Source organism: Amphiura filiformis, chromosome 13, assembly GCF_039555335.1.
Source record: "Amphiura filiformis chromosome 13, Afil_fr2py, whole genome shotgun sequence".
NCBI lineage: Eukaryota > Metazoa > Echinodermata > Ophiuroidea > Amphilepidida > Amphiuridae > Amphiura > Amphiura filiformis.
In genome coordinates, this window is record NC_092640.1 from 40,111,955 (window position 1) to 40,131,536 (window position 19,582).

Here is a 19,582-nt window from a genome sequence, read left to right on the forward strand (position 1 = left end):
GCTTGATGTTTTAGCAATCCTTTCGAAAGTGGAACGCTTCTTGTTAATGGTTAGCAAGTGCCCGACTAGCAAGACCCTATTTTTCACGTATAGAACACCACAGATGCAAGAACGTGCTACAAGGTTTTCCTTGGTTGTAGGGGGGAGGGGATGAGTTGGAATGGAATATCTGGTTTGCCAGGGTCCTATCTCATTAGCTCTCATTGAACAATGGTTACGATATTTAGATCAAGTAGTTAGCATTACTCGGCTCGGGACTGAAATAAAAACAGTATCGCACTGACTTCAATATGATTATAAGACATTGGCAATATATGTAAATGTTTTCCTTGTTTGTTTAATTCGTTTTTTTTATATTTATTAATTGATTTCAACAAAACTTAAATTTCATGATGCATCATTCCAAATATTGTGGTAACTAGAAATATTATTATGAAAACAGACTTCCTGGTGCTTCGTCCTTTGCAATGAACTGCAACAACACTCTCCAAAACAACGGAATCAAACAAGGAGATACCATATTGATTGATATCCAATCAATCGATCAGAGCACAACTGATAAAGGATGGCGCGAAACTTTCAACTGTGACGTGAAGCCGCATGTTCAGCAGACGCCTATGGGAATGTCAACATTTGCTTGTTTCCTATATGTTGTGAGTAGTATCTGGATTTTAGGTCGTCCGAAGGAAAAGTCCTTATGGCATCACGAGTTTAATGATTGATTAGTATTTCAAACCTGTATACTTGTGTTGTACGATGGCCGCGGGAGCCACATTTTTAGCCATTTAATTAATGTACTTTTTCATATTTGTATATTGATCGTACCAGGCGGAGGGCCATTCAACTTTGCGCGCTATTAATAAAGTGTACACAATGAATGCACACAGCGAAAATTCACATTTGCTTGATATGTAGTTTTAAAAGCTTCCAAATTTCTCTCCACAACTCCTAATAGCTATATATTTTATAAATGCCTGCAGGAAAACTTTTATGTTCACAAAATACCTTGAAAAGAAAATGATATAGGCACATAAACATTCATTTTGTCATGAATAGAGGCCATCAGCCTTTCGCCATCTTGTGGGTACAAATGATATGCGCGTTTATGTGTCAGACACTACGCGCAGGGCGTAGCTTGCCATGAAGCTGTTATCACGCATCGACACGGTGATTTTGCTGTTCACGCATGGAAATCGAACGACCATCGCAGCGTGTACCCACAAGATGGCGGCATATGACGTCACGTTGACGGCCTCTATTTTGGTTGGTTAAGACAAAAACCTGTCGAGATGAAAAGGGTATTTTACAACACGAAAAAAATACCAACAAACGGGAAGCCATGCGACAACAATAAATGAGAATGTTCGCTCGAGCCAGTGTCTAACTGCGCGCGAGTATTGCACTGAACGCAGTTGAACGGCGCGCTATATGTTGCAACAAAATCACGTGCGTTTACTCGTTTATATTGTCACGTCACGCGGTATTGTTTATAAAGGTGTTTACCTAATTTTGGTCGATGGGCCGAATCTGCAATCCCGCGCGAAAAGCTTGGGACAGTTTGTTTATTTTACGCATACCCGCTCCCCTTATTCAATGTTGAATGCTAAAAAAAAGTAAAAAGTGGTTGCGCCCAATGTCTGCTCCAACATTGTTTCCAGGGGAGGGGAGGGGGAGTAAGCAAGTACATAACGTGAGCTATGAAACGTATCATGCATTTTCAGCCTTATGTTCAATTCACAGGAATTTGATCTATAAAACATCATCTGTCCCAACGATTTTCTCACAAGATTGTGGGTAACATTTCTTAAACCATTAAACCTTTGAATTTTAATGCCACGATTTTTACATTCATTTTATTAAACAATCAGATGTTTGAGAGGCTTGATACAAGCTGTCTTCGATTGATTCGTGAACTCACTAACTGGCCTCCGCTGTTAGTAGCCCTCAAGAAACTTGCAGATAAACGCACCATAATATTTTGCGAGCAGGTAAGTGATCCCCAGTAATTATCAAACATTAATTAAAACAATGTTAATTGAATTGAGTGAATTGTACCGATGGAGCTCTACACCAGCATGTGTCATAGAGAGCTCTGTATGTGTACTATTATTAAGGTGTGACTGTCGGTTTGTAAACTGCCGGGTGTAACTTCTGTTGACTGTTGCGGGGAAAACTTTGGCTTGTGGAACCAGAAAGAAGGAGAAGATGACATGTTTTTAATCCATTTCGTAACAACTTGCATCTTGTGTCATCCGATATGGCCTCTTTGTGTAGATAAAACGTTATTTTCTGTTCAGTTGGTAAATGATTTAGCAATAGTACCTTATAATGCTCTTAATCTTTAAGCAAAAACAGAAAAGGTTTGTCTTTAAAACATTTTGCAATAAAGCTATGTGCTATGCTTATTTGTATGTATGTGTGTTTTTATGTGTGTGTGTGTGTTTTTAGCCCACCTTTTTCTTGTTGTTTTTTGCTTTGTTTTTTTTAAAAAAAAAAAAAAGAGAAAAAAACAAAACTGCTAAAAATGCCCATCGCATTGGGATATCCGCTACGATGGCCTTTTACATACTAATATGCATGTTTGGGTTTGAGGGACAAAGCTTCCCCTTACACATGCATACCTAGTGTTTTGCTTATACAGTGCTGATATTTCATACAGGTTGCAATTGTTGAAGGACTCTACTTCTTGTTCAGAAGGATTCTCCCATCCAGTAAGTTTTACCATTACTGTTGTTAAGGTACCTTTTCTATTGTTTCAATCTCACGTAAATTTATTTTGAAAATATCTATTTAATTAACCAAACAATTCAAAGCTGTAGGGTTGAGGCACATCGTCAAAAAGACAATTTCCCCATGCACGAATTGGAGATGTTGGGTCTTTGAGAGCTGACGGTGTCCGGTAAAAGGCGCTGCTAATAAAATGGTCAAAGTAAAGGATCTTTCTTGGTTATCTGATTGAAAGTTGCCTGGAAAACCAGAAATGAGAGGAATGAGCAATTTAGTGGTCGTGTATTTAAAGAGGTTTGTGCTTTTTCCCCCTGGAGGAACATATCCATATAGATGCTTCATTTCCCCAAACCGAAAGAGAGACAATAGTAGAAATTCACCAGGAAAATAGGAGCCATTTACAAGATGTATACAGCACTCACAACCAAGGGATAGCCTTAAATTGATTAAATGTCAATAGAATCGTGTTACAGGGGGTTCATAATTTCCAAAATGTGGACCCCCCCAAACAAAATCTACCAACTTACTTACATGCTACTTATTATTTTGAACATGCTGTAGTTAACATGCAAAAAATGGTCCATTTGTAATTTGTACCATTGTACCATTAAAAGTGAGCCTATTTGGTTACTGGTTACTAGCCTGAATATGACAGTTTCAATGTTCCTGCATTTTTCTAAGAAAGGTTTGTTAATTTTCAAACAGATGAAGTGCAAGATAACAAAGTGTTTGAACATTCGGCTCTTTGCTGGGCATACCTGCTCAAAGAAAAGGTAAGATAATTAATATATCTATGGTGATAAAAATGTCGAAATAGAGCCCAGAGCTATCGCCTCAATCAGGGCGTAGCCAGCTTTCTTGGTCAGGAGAGGCAAAACAAATTTTTGGGGCACATGTCATACATACAAGTAGTAAGTATGCCTTTAGAGACATCTACTTCCGGTTCCAGGTTACGAGGTCAAATGTCAACCGGAAGTGGTCAAAGGTCAACCGGAAATAACGCCATTTTGAAAGGTCAACCGGAAATGCCGCCATTTTGAATCGAGAAAAAAAAAAAAAATTCCAAAAATAATTCCACAAAATAAATTTCAAAAAAAAAAAAAAAAAAAAAAAAATTTCAAAAAAGAAATTTCCCCAAAAAAAAATTTCAAAAAAATTGTTTAGCCAACGTTATTTTTACTGCTTTGACGTAACTGGAAGTAGATGTCTCTAAAGGCATACTTACTACCCATACATATACCGGTTTTGTGAAAATATTTGTATTTTACACTATTTTCGCCCATGATTTGGATGAAAAGGGTTTTATTGTGACAATGTGCGTGAGTAGCGTGCAATTTTTTTGTCACAGGGGCACCTTTTTCTTTATTTTTTCTACGCTACTGGCCTCAATGTGTTGAACACTTTAGCATATCATTTAGAAATGGTACATGGCGAAATAGTTTCGGACATCTGATCTGTTACAAAAGAAAACGCTTTATATTATCGAATATCAAATTACATGTACATGTGCAATTAGTGTTTTATTTTGATATACAGGGTGTATCAAAATTAAGTATACAGTTTGAAAAATGCCGCTAGATTAAAAAGTATGAGGTCTGTGGTCAACATTCTCTAGTTGATAACTTAATCAACATCTTGTCCTCCTATGGCTGAAAAATCACTGGCCTGTGATCAATGATAAGGATTTGGTGGCTACTTTTGTGAACCGAGTACAAAAAGCAGTTGCGCGAAGTCAATTAAAATCAAAACAACATACAAATCACAAAAAAGTCTCACCACTTTCTTTACTGTTTACAGTTATTGACAGTTTTAGTCTTAGTCTTCCACATGCCCACAATTCTTCTGTATGCAGATTTCAGCTCTTCTCAACATGATGTTAACACCACGTCTAATGAGAAGTCTGTCCTGCCTGAGAATGTCAACTTGTGCAATTATGGCGCCCGGGAATTTTGAATATCGCGTGTTGAGAGACGGATGTTTTTATTCGTTTTTATGGTCACTCTGATTTTGTTTTAAATAAAACCACGTGATTCGTGCTTGATAATTATTGTTCTTACATAATGTTATGATTGCCGGAGACTCCCTTTAACCCCACTTCTGGCCGCCATTGTACTTTTTTTTCGTGTATTTTTATATATAACTTTATTTTTTGCTTCTTGTTTGATGTTGAGAATGTAGAAATATTTTTAAAGAAAAACAAATATCCCAGCAAACACTAAAAATTTGGCGTCATTGACCGTGAAAAAGTAACTTTCTGGGCAAAAATTTGCCAAAAACTGCAATTTTGCAGTTAATGGCTACAAAAATGTAAAAGTTGTTCAAAATGCGAGCAAAGCGCGCAAAAATGTGCAGATTTGGTGTAAAGCTGATGAAAACAGAGGGTCATTTGGTGGCATATTTGAAGAAAAAAAAATGGGTCATTGGGTGTAAGCTGATGAAAAAGGGGATCATTGGGTGGCAGATTTGCCTCAAAAAAGGGGTCTATTGACAGGCACATGACGCGAACCAATATGAGACGAATTATTAAATCAAGATGGCCTTAACACTCTGAATATATAATAGCCTATATAGATCATCGATTGATATTTGAATCCGCGGAAAGGCTTGAAATGAAGGAGTTTCGTAAAATTCTTATATTTCAAGAACGGTATGGTCAATTGTCAAAATTCAAAAAGTATGTGATGCTGATTAATTCCTTAACCACACCAAATATTTACCTATATTTAGTTGTGGCGTTAAAATACCCAAACAATTGAGTTTCTGACGATACAGGGACACTCTGTATTTTCTGTTGTGTTCATTACGTTTTGTTAATATTTCCATATATTGCAGCCGAAGGAAAGTAATTCTAGCAAAGAATTCAAAGAAATTAGCTTTAACTGCTCCCACTGCTACACACGTTTGTTCTTACCTGTTATCGTGCCAGGGCTGCAACCTGAAGAGGTTATGTGCGTCCATGACTTTGAGATGAATGACTCAGTTGGTGAGTTGATAGGTTTTTTTTAAATAATAACTTTTGAGTCAGACGAAAAACAAGTGGATTTTAAATGATTTTTTTTTTCAAAATAAAGGTAGATTTTCACCATAAGACTTCACTACCTGCAAAAAACAATGTATTGCGCCTAAAAGCTCTTGGCGTTGATCGGTCCTTTAAAACAAAATTGCTACAGACGATATTAAAAAACGCAAAATACTTAAGAAAACAATGATGATCTGTGCATTACGAATTAAAATCAGTAAAAACCTGCGAATTTTTACCAAATATATGAAATTAAAAAAAAAAAATTCAAAAAAAAAATAGAAAACAAACCATAGATTTTCCGATATTAATATTTGGAAAAGACAATACAACTTATTTTGTTCAATATTTTGTACGTTTATACGTACTGATTTATTTTGAAATAAATGTGTTTATGAGAACAGAGCGGTGATTTCATTTAGTATTAAATACTTAGTATTGTCGTTTGAAAACAAATTATTAACCAGCTGCCTGGTTATTTTCAATCAGTGCAATTATTCTATTAAAGCCACAGTGTATAATCTTTTAAAGTGAGTTTGGCCCGGGATTTCGGCATGCTTCAGATGTTTATACATGTTCCAACTTAAAGTAATATTATACAATATTATGACATGAAATTGGTTATTTTTTTTCACACCTGCATGATTTGTTGGCATATTTGTGTAGTCTTAACTTTTACTTTTTCAAACTGCCTCACGTTGCGCACACAAAGCTGCATATACCAACCTTAAATGTATTACCATTGAAATCATTATCAGGAATATCTGATAACAACGAAGTCCTCCGATGCTCCGCTGATTTAGAGATACAGAAACTGCTATTGTGTTACCCACTTGAGGCCAAGTCATGTCTTGTATGGGATATACCAAGTAATGTCACATCACGGTAAGTTGTTGTGCAGATATCATCACATCCTTGGATAAATGTCAAGAGCAATACTATTGTTATACTCTTCCATGAAGATTTTAAAGGTGGTCAGAAATCATGCTTTGGCAACATGGCAAGCGTCCTGTCGAGAGAAGATCAAAAACAAATCAGTAACCCTCTCGAGTCATCAGCTACAGCAAATGATCAAGCAGCGAGTTCCCTTTCAACATGTTCAAATGGGCAAAAGTGCCGATTATGATATTAATGGTTATGCTGTTGATGATGATAATGGCGATGTTGAAGATGACAGTCATGATGGTGATGATGATGAAGAAGATTATAATGGCGATGATGTTGAAGATGATGCTGACAGTGATGGTGATGATCATTTATGTGTTTTGTTGAAATATATGACCAGGTTGAGGAACATTCCAAGGAAGAGCTTGGGGGATCTACGACGATTTCAGGGCAAATTCGACAGACTGAAGATAAAGACGCCACTGCAACTAAAAGGCGGGTGCACTTCCGTACCGCTAGTAACACTCAATGCATTAGGTACGTGGTTTTGAATAGGAAACTTGTTATACGTAGTTTATCTTAATTCTATTCTATGATGTAAAATATGATGAAATTCCTTGAAACTACTCTCCATGCGCGTATTGGGGGGGGGGGGGATTTGGGGGCGCCAGCCCCCCGGGGGAAAAGCAGGGGCGGCCAAAATGAAGGGGCGGCGGAAGAAGAAGGGACGGCAAAAACAGGGGCAGCAAAAACGAAGGGGGCGGCAAAAAGAATTAGTAAATAAAAAAGGGCGGAAAAATTGATCAAGCATAGAAAATTTTGCAAAAAATGGTACTATACATCAAAATGTGTTGCTTTTAGGGCGCTAGCGCCTGAAACCCTTTTTTTTTTTTTTTTTTTTTGCTCTTCACTTTTCAAACGACCGAGAAAAAAATTGGGTCAACCTTTTCGGGCTGTTTTGGAAGGGGCGGCAAAATTGAATTTTCTTCACCCCAGGGGCTATTTTAACGTGCCTCACTGTCACGTACGTGACGAGATAAAATATTCGTGCAGTGACAATTAACTATCCATGTAGATATGCTTTAATAGTAGACAATGGTAGAGCCTTTCTTACGGTCACATTCTGGTAAAAATGTCCATTTTTTTAAATTTTTGAAACGCACTCTACTTCATCAACACTTTTATCTCATTGCACGAACGTGACGGTGAGGCACGTTAAAAAAGCCCCTGCTTCACCCCCGGGCTTGGGGCGGCCACGGTACGCCACTGCTCTCCGATCATGCCCAGGGGCCACGGTAGTGGTAGGGTGTATGAACAGCCAGGTGTTACTTTGAGCGGAAATGGCTGCAAAGTCTTTGTCATCATCTACATCTGCCCCACGTAATTCAACATATGAAGTTATTGGCCATAATATGCACGACCTTGTATTCAGCAAACATGCGAAAACCCATTGTGCTTCCCATTGTTCACTCCTTATGGCTGATCGATTTCAATTGTTTGCAATTCCCCTGCACATCGATAAAATGCGGAAACCTGAAAGCATGAATATTCAAGTTACGTCCGTGGAACAAAGAGCGACGGACTTATTGGTTGTGTACGGAATAAACGGACGAGACCCTCTGAACCTAGCTTTGCTCCAAAGCCGACCTATTTTCCATCCAATAGAAAGAAAAATGAAAAACCATGCCATATCCCTTCTGACACTAGTCTGAAGACGGCCGTAGGTCCGACCTATTTTCCATCCAATAGAAAGAAAAATGAAAAACCATGCCATATGTCCCCTCTTACACTAGTCTGAAGACGGTATCGGCTGGCGCCTCGGTGAGTGGACTTTCGCGGTTGGTGGGTGGGGTAGACCAATATCTGTGGGTAGACAGTGATCTTTACTGCATAGTGGTCCTACTTACTTGTTGGTGACTTATGTAGCTTGCCTATAGTGAAGCTTGCCTTCGGCAAACTCTGTACATGCACTGCTGGGAGTGGTAATATTTTTTTACAAAATGGTCTAACCAGGCAGTGATTGGCCTATATACATTTTCGTTACTAATACTACTCACTTGCTTGGGTTTATTTTACTGCGAGGGCTCTGATCAAGAGCTACTCTGAATCATGCAACAATTCGGCTACTTCCCATTGAAAACCCAACGTTTAATTTAGCCAAGATTAAGAATGTTTCATGATGCAGTCATGTCTACAGTAGAATTCATCTCGACCTTTGCAGGACTTAACCCCATTAAAAGCTATTAAACCAAGATAACACTCATTGAAACAGCTCAACTGATTAAATCGGATCTTCTCTGGCTGTGCACATGTGACTGTTTTCATGTGCGATATCGCAATACAGTTTGCGTATTATAGCTTCAGTTGGGTAACCGATTATAAAGGAAACGAAAGGAAACAATGGTATGTGTACTTTTGTTCACGAAATGAGACAATGGCGTGCTTTTTGTAAACCAGCATTCTTGAAAATGAGCAACATAATGATTGTTGACTTAACACGGTTTGGAAATAATTTCTTCATATTTTTGGTATTATCTGTCGTTTACATATCCTTCCTAAAACACAAAAGTACGACCCTCTCCAAACACCTAAATTAGCTAAAAATTTAGGACATGTTACAAAACTATATTGTCTAGAATTTTAGAAGAGTACTTTTAATATTGGCCGGTTATTTTTCACACAGCGACGTTAACTAGGCAATGTACTATTACCTATAACATTAACTAAAACACCAAAGTACGAATATTTCCAAACATCTAAATTAGCTAAAAATTTAGGACATGTTAAAAACTATATTTTCTAGAACTTTAGAAGAGTACTTTTAATATTGGCCGGTTATTTTTCACACAGCGACGTTAACTAGTCATATCCCCATACTTATAACGTAGGGCTATTTGTAGAGGTCACGCGTCAATGGGAAAGAGCACTGTGTATTGTGTATAGGAAAACGGACAGTAACTGCAGTATGTAATGAAAGATGGCGGGTTTTTCGTAGTCACAGGAATTTTTGAAATATGTTTTTTTGTTTCAAATAGGCTTTTAACTTTTATATCCAGAGCGTGGAGTATAATCTTTTTGCACCATAAACATACACTGACCAAAGACAGAACAGCCGGTGGGAAATCAACAGCTGAATTGCTGTGTATAAGAAGTGTGAGTTAAATATACACAAAGACCACAGAATGGTAATTCTATTCTTGATTCTGTTGCTCATAGAATCTTCCTCTCTCAAATAGGATCTACCACCTGTCCTCTTCTCACTGGTTTTCTTATTTTCGTAGCTAATAACTTGGATGTCCTGATTGCTCCTCTTATCTTCCTCGTGTGTTGGTTCCCATCTTTTTAAGTAGCTTTAAGTCTTCTCTCATTTTATGACATGGTATTCTATTGTTTGTTTGTTTGTTGCTGTTTTCTGTTGAATCCGGGGTCCCTCAGGGTTCAGTCCTGGTGCCTCTGTTGTTTAATCTCTTTGTTTTGGCCAGATTTTGTTAGTTCACCCCCCCCAATATGCTGATGACACACTCCTGTACAGACCCATCCAGGCGGAAGATGACATCAACACTGTTCAAAATAATCTTGACAGTATAGTTAACTGGTGCAATTTTAAGAAAATGTCTTTAAATCCAGACAAGTGCAAAGGTATGAGATTGTCCAGAATAGTTGGTGTTAATAGATCCACTCCACAGTACACCTTACTTAACAAACCCTTGGGTGTAGTTCATAGTTATAAATATCTCGGCATTATGATTTCTTCAAATCTGAAATCAGTCACTTCAAGAACCTCGCGGGTTTTGGGATTTATTAGACGGCTGGTCCGCTGTAATGATCCAGATATTTTGGTCAAATTATATACCACCCTCTGCCGTCCAATTCTTGAATATGGGATCCCAGCCTGGCTTCCACATCAAAGTGGACACTTAAAATCCTTGGAAAAAAATACGAGGACGTCTGGCACGTGCCTGTATTCCAGCACCCAGGGGAGAGCGTGAGGTGTACGCCTGGAAAAACTAGGTCTGATTTCTGTGTGCAATAGATACAATTATCTTGCTATTTCCTTTATTGCCAAGTGTTTTTACTACAAGCATGATATTGATCCTTTGGAATATTATTTCCATCAATACTTGTCATAGTAACTCTCTTGAGTTCTCCCATTCTTATGCTAGAACCGATAGTTTTAAATACACTGTCATGTCTTCAATCGTTTACCAGTTTATTTTGATCAACTTCCTCCATCTCTCAAAGACCAATTCTTGTTAATTTAGTATCTCTAATTTCCTGGACAATCTTAAAAAACATTTCAGTACAATTAGCTGGAATTCAAAATAGTTTTTAGTTGGGATTGCTTTTTACCTAAAGGTTGTGCTTATTATCAAGCCTCATCTTAGGTTGGAGAATGTAGACATATTCATCCTTTGCCCCGTTCCCCTGTGTTGCTTGTCTGTGTTCCTGTGGGAACCAATTTAGGTTTAGCTACTTTGAAAGTGACTTGTCACTATCTGGCTATCCCTGCCAGGGGTTCTTTTGTCCTTTGTTTTTATTCCTGGTTAAGGCATGCCATCTCTCTATTTTCTCCAACATGGTTCAATTTCAATGTCTTGCTTTATGACCTTCCATGGTTTACATTTTATATCTTTGCAATTGCATGTGTAATTTATATATTTGTGTGTAATATTAAAATTGTGCAATATTTTATATGTATGTGTTTTTTACTGGAAAATAAAATAAAATGATATGATATGATATGATAAAACCATGTCATTAACTGGGGGGAGCTGAATTAAGCTACTTTGAGGCCCACTTTAAGGTTAGTATACCAAGTTCCCATGTTTTCTTTTTAACTATATTATAGGCCTACCTGTTGTCTTCTCTGATTTGTGCAAATCTGCTGCGGCCGCCTATCCTCTGCGTCTTTATGATCCTGTTACCAAGACTACAGAAACTGAAGATGCGGATACCCTCGCTGAAAGGTGACAAAACAAAAACAAAACATTGACAACAAGTGCATTCGTCAAGATAACCGCACTTGACCGTGGAGTAATTGCATTTAGCTCTCAAGCCTAACGGCTCTCGAGCTAAATGCAGATTGCAATAACTATAAAATACGGTCTCGTGCGATTATCTTGACAAATGCACTCTGCTCAGTGAATGATCCTTCTCATAATGGGTCAAGTGCCCTAACGCATACTACGCATAGCAATATGGTTACGTGTACAAAATTCCCACGATACATGCAGTCACTTGCTTAGAGGATATGCGTACTTGCTTATACCTGTATGTATGTATGTATTTGAATAAATGAATACAAAACCCACCCAAGTCCATACTTTGGCCAAATTGAGTTAAGCATGGGAAATTGTTGCTATACATTGGCCTGTCATATGTATGAAAGAACAACTCAAATTCATCCTCTGAGGCTCTGTGTCTATTGAGAATGTTAAAAATAGCATGTATGAAACAACCACCCAAGTCCACGATTTGAGTCTTGTAACACATTGATTGAAATCCAGTATGTATAAAAGTCCACTTGTAACACATTCATTGCTGGAGAGTGACTTTTGAAAAAAAAAAATGGGTTTAATCAAGGAAAGTTTGTGGTTTATATTACATGGCAGAATGCTTATCAACATTATACATACCTGTGTGCTTTATTTTGTATTATCTTACTAGTGGTAATCTCATTCAAACATTGTTGTCTTTGTATATGATTCAAAAAAACCACCCAAGTCCAAAATTTAAAATGAACCCCACGAAGTCCCTGAAATGCTAATCGTCATACTTAATACAGTTTAACCCACTCATTTGCACGTAAAACTTACCATATTGACCAGGTAAATATAACTGAAGGAATTAAAATGATACACGTGTTTTTCTCTCAAAATCACTTCCCATGGACTTGGGTGGGTTTTGAATTCAGGTATTCATTTGGGAAAAAGTGATATTTTCTCTTTAAATCACACTATTTTTGCAGCAAAAGAATAGAAATAAAAAACAAACCGTCGGCTCCTAAGGTTGGATATCACTAATTAGGAATAAGGTTCGCTAGTTCTCAGGTTCAATATCACTAATTTTAAATAAGGTTTGCTATCGCTAATTAATTAACATCTCTAATTTTAGAACCTTATTTGAATAGCGAACCTTACTATATGTTAGAGTTAGCGAACCTTACTTAAATTATAGAGATAGCTAACCTTTTTGAAATTAGTGATATCGTGCCTTAGAAGTAAAGAAGCTTATTTGTAAATCGAACCTTAAGATAAGAATATAGGACCATTTTTGCAATTAGTGATAGCGAACCTTATAAAAGGAATAGCGGTCCTTAGAGATAGTTGGATGTTACCATTTGACCCTCTAAAAATGATATAGGGCCTCAGAGTGATGCGAGAACCTATATCTTACTGGGTCCGCGGAAGATATCATTTTCATTTTAATAGTATGCATGCATGCACAGCAAAATGTAATTTTCAAAGTGCAAACGAAGGATATTTGAACTTTGAATTGTTTTGATATTTTTCAGGTCAAAGAAAATATGTGCGATCCAAATGGATGAGGCGCGGATGTGTGTGGTGGGATGTGTGCTGTGCGTACGTGTTTGCCGGCAAACGAGGACACACACACAATTGTTCACCCTAAACTGCTTTACTTCCAACCGAGGATAGTCCGCAGTCTCAAACTGCTGCAAAAGACCTCAAATGCATGCTAAATGCTTTATAGCGCTATTTGCCTTAAACCGAGGACCACACGTGTAAAAACTACCGTCAGCAGTTGATGGATAAAATTCCGTTACGTATTATACACATAAAAATCCGCCATTTTAGTTCACGGTTAGGTGATGAAAACACGATACACACGTCCTCGGTTAGATAGCAAAACACAATGTCCTCGGTTGGTGTTTGTGTATAATTCGTCGATATTTGTAAACTACTAAAAATCCCAGGGGAGGATATTTGAAACCAGCGTTGGTTCATGTTTGTCTGTTTTTTTTCCTCCTTTGTAGTACAAAGAAGTATTTTAGCACAACTGATGATGTGACGGGTAGTGACTGCCTATTTACTAGGCCACCAAAAGAAGCCATCGTGGTGAGTGTAATACTTTGGTGGCTGTTTTAATGTGGATCATGCAAACAAAAATGGTTTGACCTCGTAATATTTTCAAAACGGAAATTAGTTGGTAGAGGATCGGCTCGAAGCCACAGTGCACCTTGCCGCTATTGAATGCTTAGGGATCGTTCATTATTTATAGGGGAGGGGGGAAGGGGGGTTTCAAAACTGAGTTCATAAAGTTACACAACCCCCCCTATTAGCAGCATCTAAAATTACATAACCCCCCCTATTGCTGCCACAAAAAAAACGTAACCCCCCCCTCACATCGAGAAATACATTTTGCTGGTATACCATGGCCGGATTCACCTTTTGATGGCCCCTGGGCATGGCAACATGATTGCCACCTCTGGCTCTTCGTATAGAAGACACCCCTCTCCCCACAATTGTAATCCAAGTTTTTTTCCAAGCTGTCCCCAGAAAATATGTTATTTCAATGCTATATAAATTCAAAGAGATATGTATTGGAGTCACCGAGCCAGGGGGCAAAATATCAAAATCGTCCCACTGATCTGCTACTAAAAGAACATTCCCTGGACAAATGCGCTCGAAGCGCACAGAAAAAAAAGCTAAAATGAACAAAATTGAGGACAATAATATTATGTGGCCTAAAATCATTCCAAAGGATGATGCATATGGCTTTCACAACTTTTGGTTAATTAAACCCAGTATTTTGATCCAGTATACAAGCTTTATGCTTTTTCCAAGCATCAGAGGAGCTGCCCTAGCACTCATATTTATGATTTACATTATAGAATGGGTGGAATTATAACTCTACGCAAATCTACTCACAGAATGGTTTTTCTTTTTTCAATTTGGCATTTTGCTACTAAAAAATGGGGTTAATTTAGGGTCTAAAATAGACCAAAAGGAAGATGCAAATCATAAGTTTTGTAACAATTGATCTGTCTACTGATCAGGGGAGGGGACTGACTTGCCACCCTGCCATATGGCTAATGTGCTGATGAACAGTGGCGTAGATTTCTTTTTGACATGAGGTTGTTGGAAAAATTTCTTGAAGTATTTATGTGAATCCAGCCCCTTTTGGTGAGAGAATAAGTTTATGACACAAATGCATGCAAAGCGCACAAAACTGTTGCCATATTGAAGCTAAACTCCAAATATGCTGCAGAAATAAATTTGCGCGAAGAGCGCAAAAATTGATATTTTTGTGGCTAAAATGGCCAAATATGAGGTAAATATTGTAGTGAATCATAATCATAGTTAATAATTTAATATTAAATTTCACCTGACCCCCCTATCAGGAAAAATAAAATCACATAACCCCCCCTGTTTGTTAAAGTGAAAATCACATAGCCCCCCTACATTTTCCCCGGCCCCCTGTAAATAATGAGCGGTCCCTTATGCATGTCAGTACCTTGGACCGTCCAGCAACCGAGGTAGCCATTTCGAAATTACATGTATATACACAATCCCAACATATCGGGTATAGAAGTAAAACAATATTTTGACAGTCAAAGACAGAAAACACACCATAATGAACCTTAAGGGGGTCGATCTTTTGTGCGTAATTATAGAGGGCCAGGGGATTCACTAAAAATATTATTTGAAGCAGTCAAAGAGCCCTAGGAATAAAAACTGTAGTGTAATTCACGCCAGATACAATTTCTTTATACGACAAAATTAATTTTTGTAATCGATCAAAAACAAACGTTTTATATCAATTTTAAATTTAGCCTGAATCCGTAAATATGGTACTTCTCGCCCTTTTTTTAGGTCAAGGCTATTTTTACCATTATGCAGCGAACCATTGTTGAAGCTATTTCACATACATGTACAAAACATTCTAGAGAAAGAATGAGGACATATGGTGTTGAAATATCTTTTGTTGATTTCGAATGATAATGTCATGAAGTCGTAAATTTTAAGGTCAAATTCCTAAAACCAAAACAAAACATTGCGACGCAGATAATTCCCGACTTACGCAATTTCATTATCATATCAGTGTCTTTATTATTTGTTTGAAACCTTTCCCAAACGTTCGTGCTATTTATGCATAAAACGGCTAATCTATCTTTACAAAACGCGTCTTTTTTAGTAAACAAAAGGCTAAAGATGGCATTATGAGATTTATCTTTTATCATTACACTCATCCGCTCACCTGCCACGGTGGCCGAGTGGTAAAGCGCTAGACGCGTAATCGAAGGAAGTTTAGAATCGCTGGTTCGAGTCCCAACGAAGCCTGTGGAAACTTTTTTTTTCTTCAAAATTCATGATCGCATTCCGAAATGAGTCACTTGTCGGTAAATCATGGATCGTATCCTTAATGCGTAAACCTAGCTGTATATTCACGATTGTGTGTCCCAAGTATATATAAACACAATACCAGAACGTAGCATCGTGTGGAGGTATCGATCAATTTGTGCAGCACGCATGCATCCGGAAGTCACACAATCGGTCGTTTTAAATAACAAGCTTTGGTATTGGTTTTGGGTTTGATCACGTGGTTTCCTATTACCATGCCTAAGCTCTTGACTGACGTCATTACCGATACCTTTGTCTGTACCCTTTGTTAGAAACTTGAAATTTGTAGAAAACAGTTTTGGTTTTTACTTCAGTTGTTACATAATCGTGTGACCGCAGATTGAAGTTACCTTGATCAACGTAAACAAAAGAAGTTTTTAAATTTCGCAGTGCAATTTACGAACAAGTCAATCTACATTTGAAAGCGTGATTTAATTTTCGAAATAATACTAGGCTTATTATTTATTACTCTAAAGAAATGAGAAATATTTCCTTTTATTTCCTGTTGTTTTCTCATATCTTTGGAACTTGTTGTTCAATTTCAATGGTTTGTTTTTTTGCAAAATGCAGCTTTGCAAATGCTTTTTACTATCCTGTAAGAAACTGAAAATTTAATATTTCCGAGTTCCGACTGATCTTGCTTGATCGCATCACATATACCTTTAGACCAGTGTTTTTGACGAAAGGGACGAAAAGCAGACATCCTCCACAAAAACTTGACAATAGAACGGTCTTATATAAATAGTACATGTTTATATAGCCGCCTGCATATAGTTGCTCAAAATAACAATGTTTTTGTGGAGGGTGTCTGCCTTTCGTCTCTTTCGTCAAAACAACCCTCGTTTGTATGCTCTGCATGCAGGTATAACAATACACCTTACGTAATAATTAAATTAAATAATAATTATTTATATTTCAGATGGCTGTTGATATCAGCTTATCAATGAAGTCAAAATCATTTGCCAGGTAATAATTTCGCTTTCATTCAATCATTCTTTTTTTCTTTTGCTCTTTCTTTCGCTCTTTCTTTTGCTCTTTCGTTGTTTCTCGTTTTTGCTCTTTGTTTCTTTGGCTCTTTTTTTTAATTCATTTGCTCTTTCTTTGGCTCTTTCTTTGCTTTGTTCTTTCGTTCGCTCTTTCGTTCTCCGTACTTTCTTCGTATTGTTTTCTGAAATTGTTTCTGAATCTATTTTCTTTCTTTCTGTTTCTCTGCTTTCATTGTTTTGTAAACACAACTAATGTTATTGCTTTGTCATTGAAACATTGTTTGCCACTGTATAATAAAGCTATAAATCAAATAATATGCCGTTGTCTTATTCCTGTGCATTCTACTGGACACTTATTATTTTCTTCTTTTTCAATTGTTTTCTTTACAGGAACAGGTAAGATTTCTCAGATTATCTCAGGAGGTAAGATTTCTCAGATTATCTCAGGACAGGTAAGATTTCAATTGTTATGATTTTTGTTTTGTGTTTTTAATGTTTGCTGAATGCTAACTCACTTCTGAGGGGTTTGGTCGGAGGTGTCCTCGGTGTTTCCCGTCCCCCGCCCACTCAAGCGAGGCCCCATGCTAGCCTGTAGGGTTTTGTAGGTTTCTGCGGGATTTGGGTTAATTAATGCTGAAGAGAAGGCATATCATTGATCACATGTATAGGAAGTTGTATCTATAATGAGTTTATCTGCTATACGCACAATCTCATAGGTTTACCTGACACGTAATGGTGCGCATATTAATTATCTTGCAAATGACTGTGGATAAAAGCTACAAATAAAAAAAGGATTCCCCAGCTTTCCGAGTCGCAGTCGATTATGATGACGTCATGGCAACTATACATGATTCGCTTGGCAATGTATTATTTACCTTGTGTTGACGCCGTATGTACCAGAATGAGCCTCTTCCAGAATTAAAAACAAATTGTTAGGACATTTTAGAGGGTTATCATTTTCTTCGGAAGGGGGTGGGGGGTCCCAAATTTACAAAAAGTCGACGTCAATACAATTTCCACCCCACCTATTTTGGCAACAACAATTTTATGCCCCCCCATCCACCACCACCGATACCCCTTACCCCCTAAATAGGCTATTGAAATCGGTCTTTTTGAATAAAATAAACCCTCCCCGTACCACCCCCCTTCCGAAGAAAAAACGATAGCCCCTTTATACATGTACATTGTTTTTAATTTTCAGGTCCGATCAGTCGAGACTTTCAGTCGTTCAGCAGATGTTTTGTACATTTGCTGATAGGAGTATGGCTTATAATTTCCAGCATGTTATAGGATTGGTAACATTTAACTCAACACCTTCTGTTACAGGCAAACTGACGGAATTCTTTGTTGAATTTAAGGTACTATATATTCATTTCATTGCTCATTTCATCTCATAACTTTGGGTTGTTCTAAACTGATGAGCAAATTTTCTGGCATAAGGTGTTAAAATGATGTGCATATATTTTGCTTTGGCTGAATTAAGTATCATGCTTCATGAGGAAAGAGATTCATTTAGTATGATTGTTGAGATCATAAACTGGTTAATTATGCTAGCCAAATCCAATAAATATTAATCACGGAACTGAGCTTTCGCCATCTTGGCTGATGGCTCGATCACAGATGAACTGGTCCACTGCAGTGGGTCAAATACATGATCTAGAAGGTATGCGCCCTCGTCCCGGTTGAGTGAGTTCTTGCCCTTTTTTCTGTTTATAAATATAATTTTTCTGTATTGGATTTGGCTAGCATAATTAACCAGTTTACCACCCTTCATGGTTTCAAATCTACGTTCCTTACATGGTTTCCAGATGTGCATTTTATTTTACTGCTTAATCTTAATGTTCTTTTTTACTCCCTTTGTTAACGGCAGACTTGTGGTGGATCACCAAACTTGAGTCGAGTCATCTGAAATTTTAGACTTGAGTCGACTCTAGCTTGAGTACTAAAATATCGAGTCGGATCGTTCGAGTCGAGTCATTTTACAAGTCTGTTTAAAGGCGAGGAAAATTAAATTAAACATCTTCTGGCATGATTTAAAAAATAGTTCTGAATTGAATTTGCAGGCAAAGCTTGAAAAAATGGACGCATCGGGGAACACCGCTCTCTATGATGGGATAAGTACTGCCATTGATCAGTTTGAGGAAATCAAGAAGCTTTTTCCTGACTGCAAAAGGTATAGAGAAAGATATCAATTATGTAGAAATGTATCACTTTTCCTATGTCAGAAATAACGAGATTAAATAAAAAGAAAATAACTGGTAAACTTTTGTCACCAAAAATTGATATATAATAACTGTTACATTTTTTGGGCACACAACTAAATCCACCATTTTTTCAATTTTCTGAGGTATATATAAACATAACACAAAAAGAAACTCCACACTTGCATAATCGTCTAAAGCTGCTCATGTTATGACAATTTGATTGGCATGGTCGTATGCAGCATCTTGTTAGCTCTATTTTGATACCGCATTTTATACCAAATGCTCAAAATTGACAAAGGTTGATACCAGTATATGAAATTTGGTGCATTTTCAAAAGTTGCACAACTCCACATCCCCTTTTCGAAAAGAAATCTTTTCAAATATATGTTGTTTTTACTG

The 19,582-nt window shown here is 37.4% G+C and overlaps 1 protein-coding gene across 1 annotated transcript in view; it reads left to right on the forward strand.

The window, feature by feature from the left end:
* Positions 1–19,582, forward strand: part of LOC140167655 (uncharacterized) — a 57,726-nt gene that overhangs the window by 13,718 nt on the left and 24,426 nt on the right. The window contains exons 6-18 of the mRNA XM_072190952.1: positions 443–653; positions 1,869–1,988; positions 2,660–2,711; positions 3,433–3,500; positions 5,560–5,710; positions 6,505–6,631; positions 7,032–7,168; positions 11,481–11,598; positions 13,626–13,707; positions 16,913–16,959; positions 17,370–17,375; positions 18,181–18,337; positions 19,043–19,152. Of these exons, the coding sequence (XP_072047053.1) occupies positions 443–653; positions 1,869–1,988; positions 2,660–2,711; positions 3,433–3,500; positions 5,560–5,710; positions 6,505–6,631; positions 7,032–7,168; positions 11,481–11,598; positions 13,626–13,707; positions 16,913–16,959; positions 17,370–17,375; positions 18,181–18,337; positions 19,043–19,152 (1,386 nt within the window). The remainder of the gene's footprint in view (positions 1–442; positions 654–1,868; positions 1,989–2,659; positions 2,712–3,432; positions 3,501–5,559; positions 5,711–6,504; positions 6,632–7,031; positions 7,169–11,480; positions 11,599–13,625; positions 13,708–16,912; positions 16,960–17,369; positions 17,376–18,180; positions 18,338–19,042; positions 19,153–19,582) is intronic.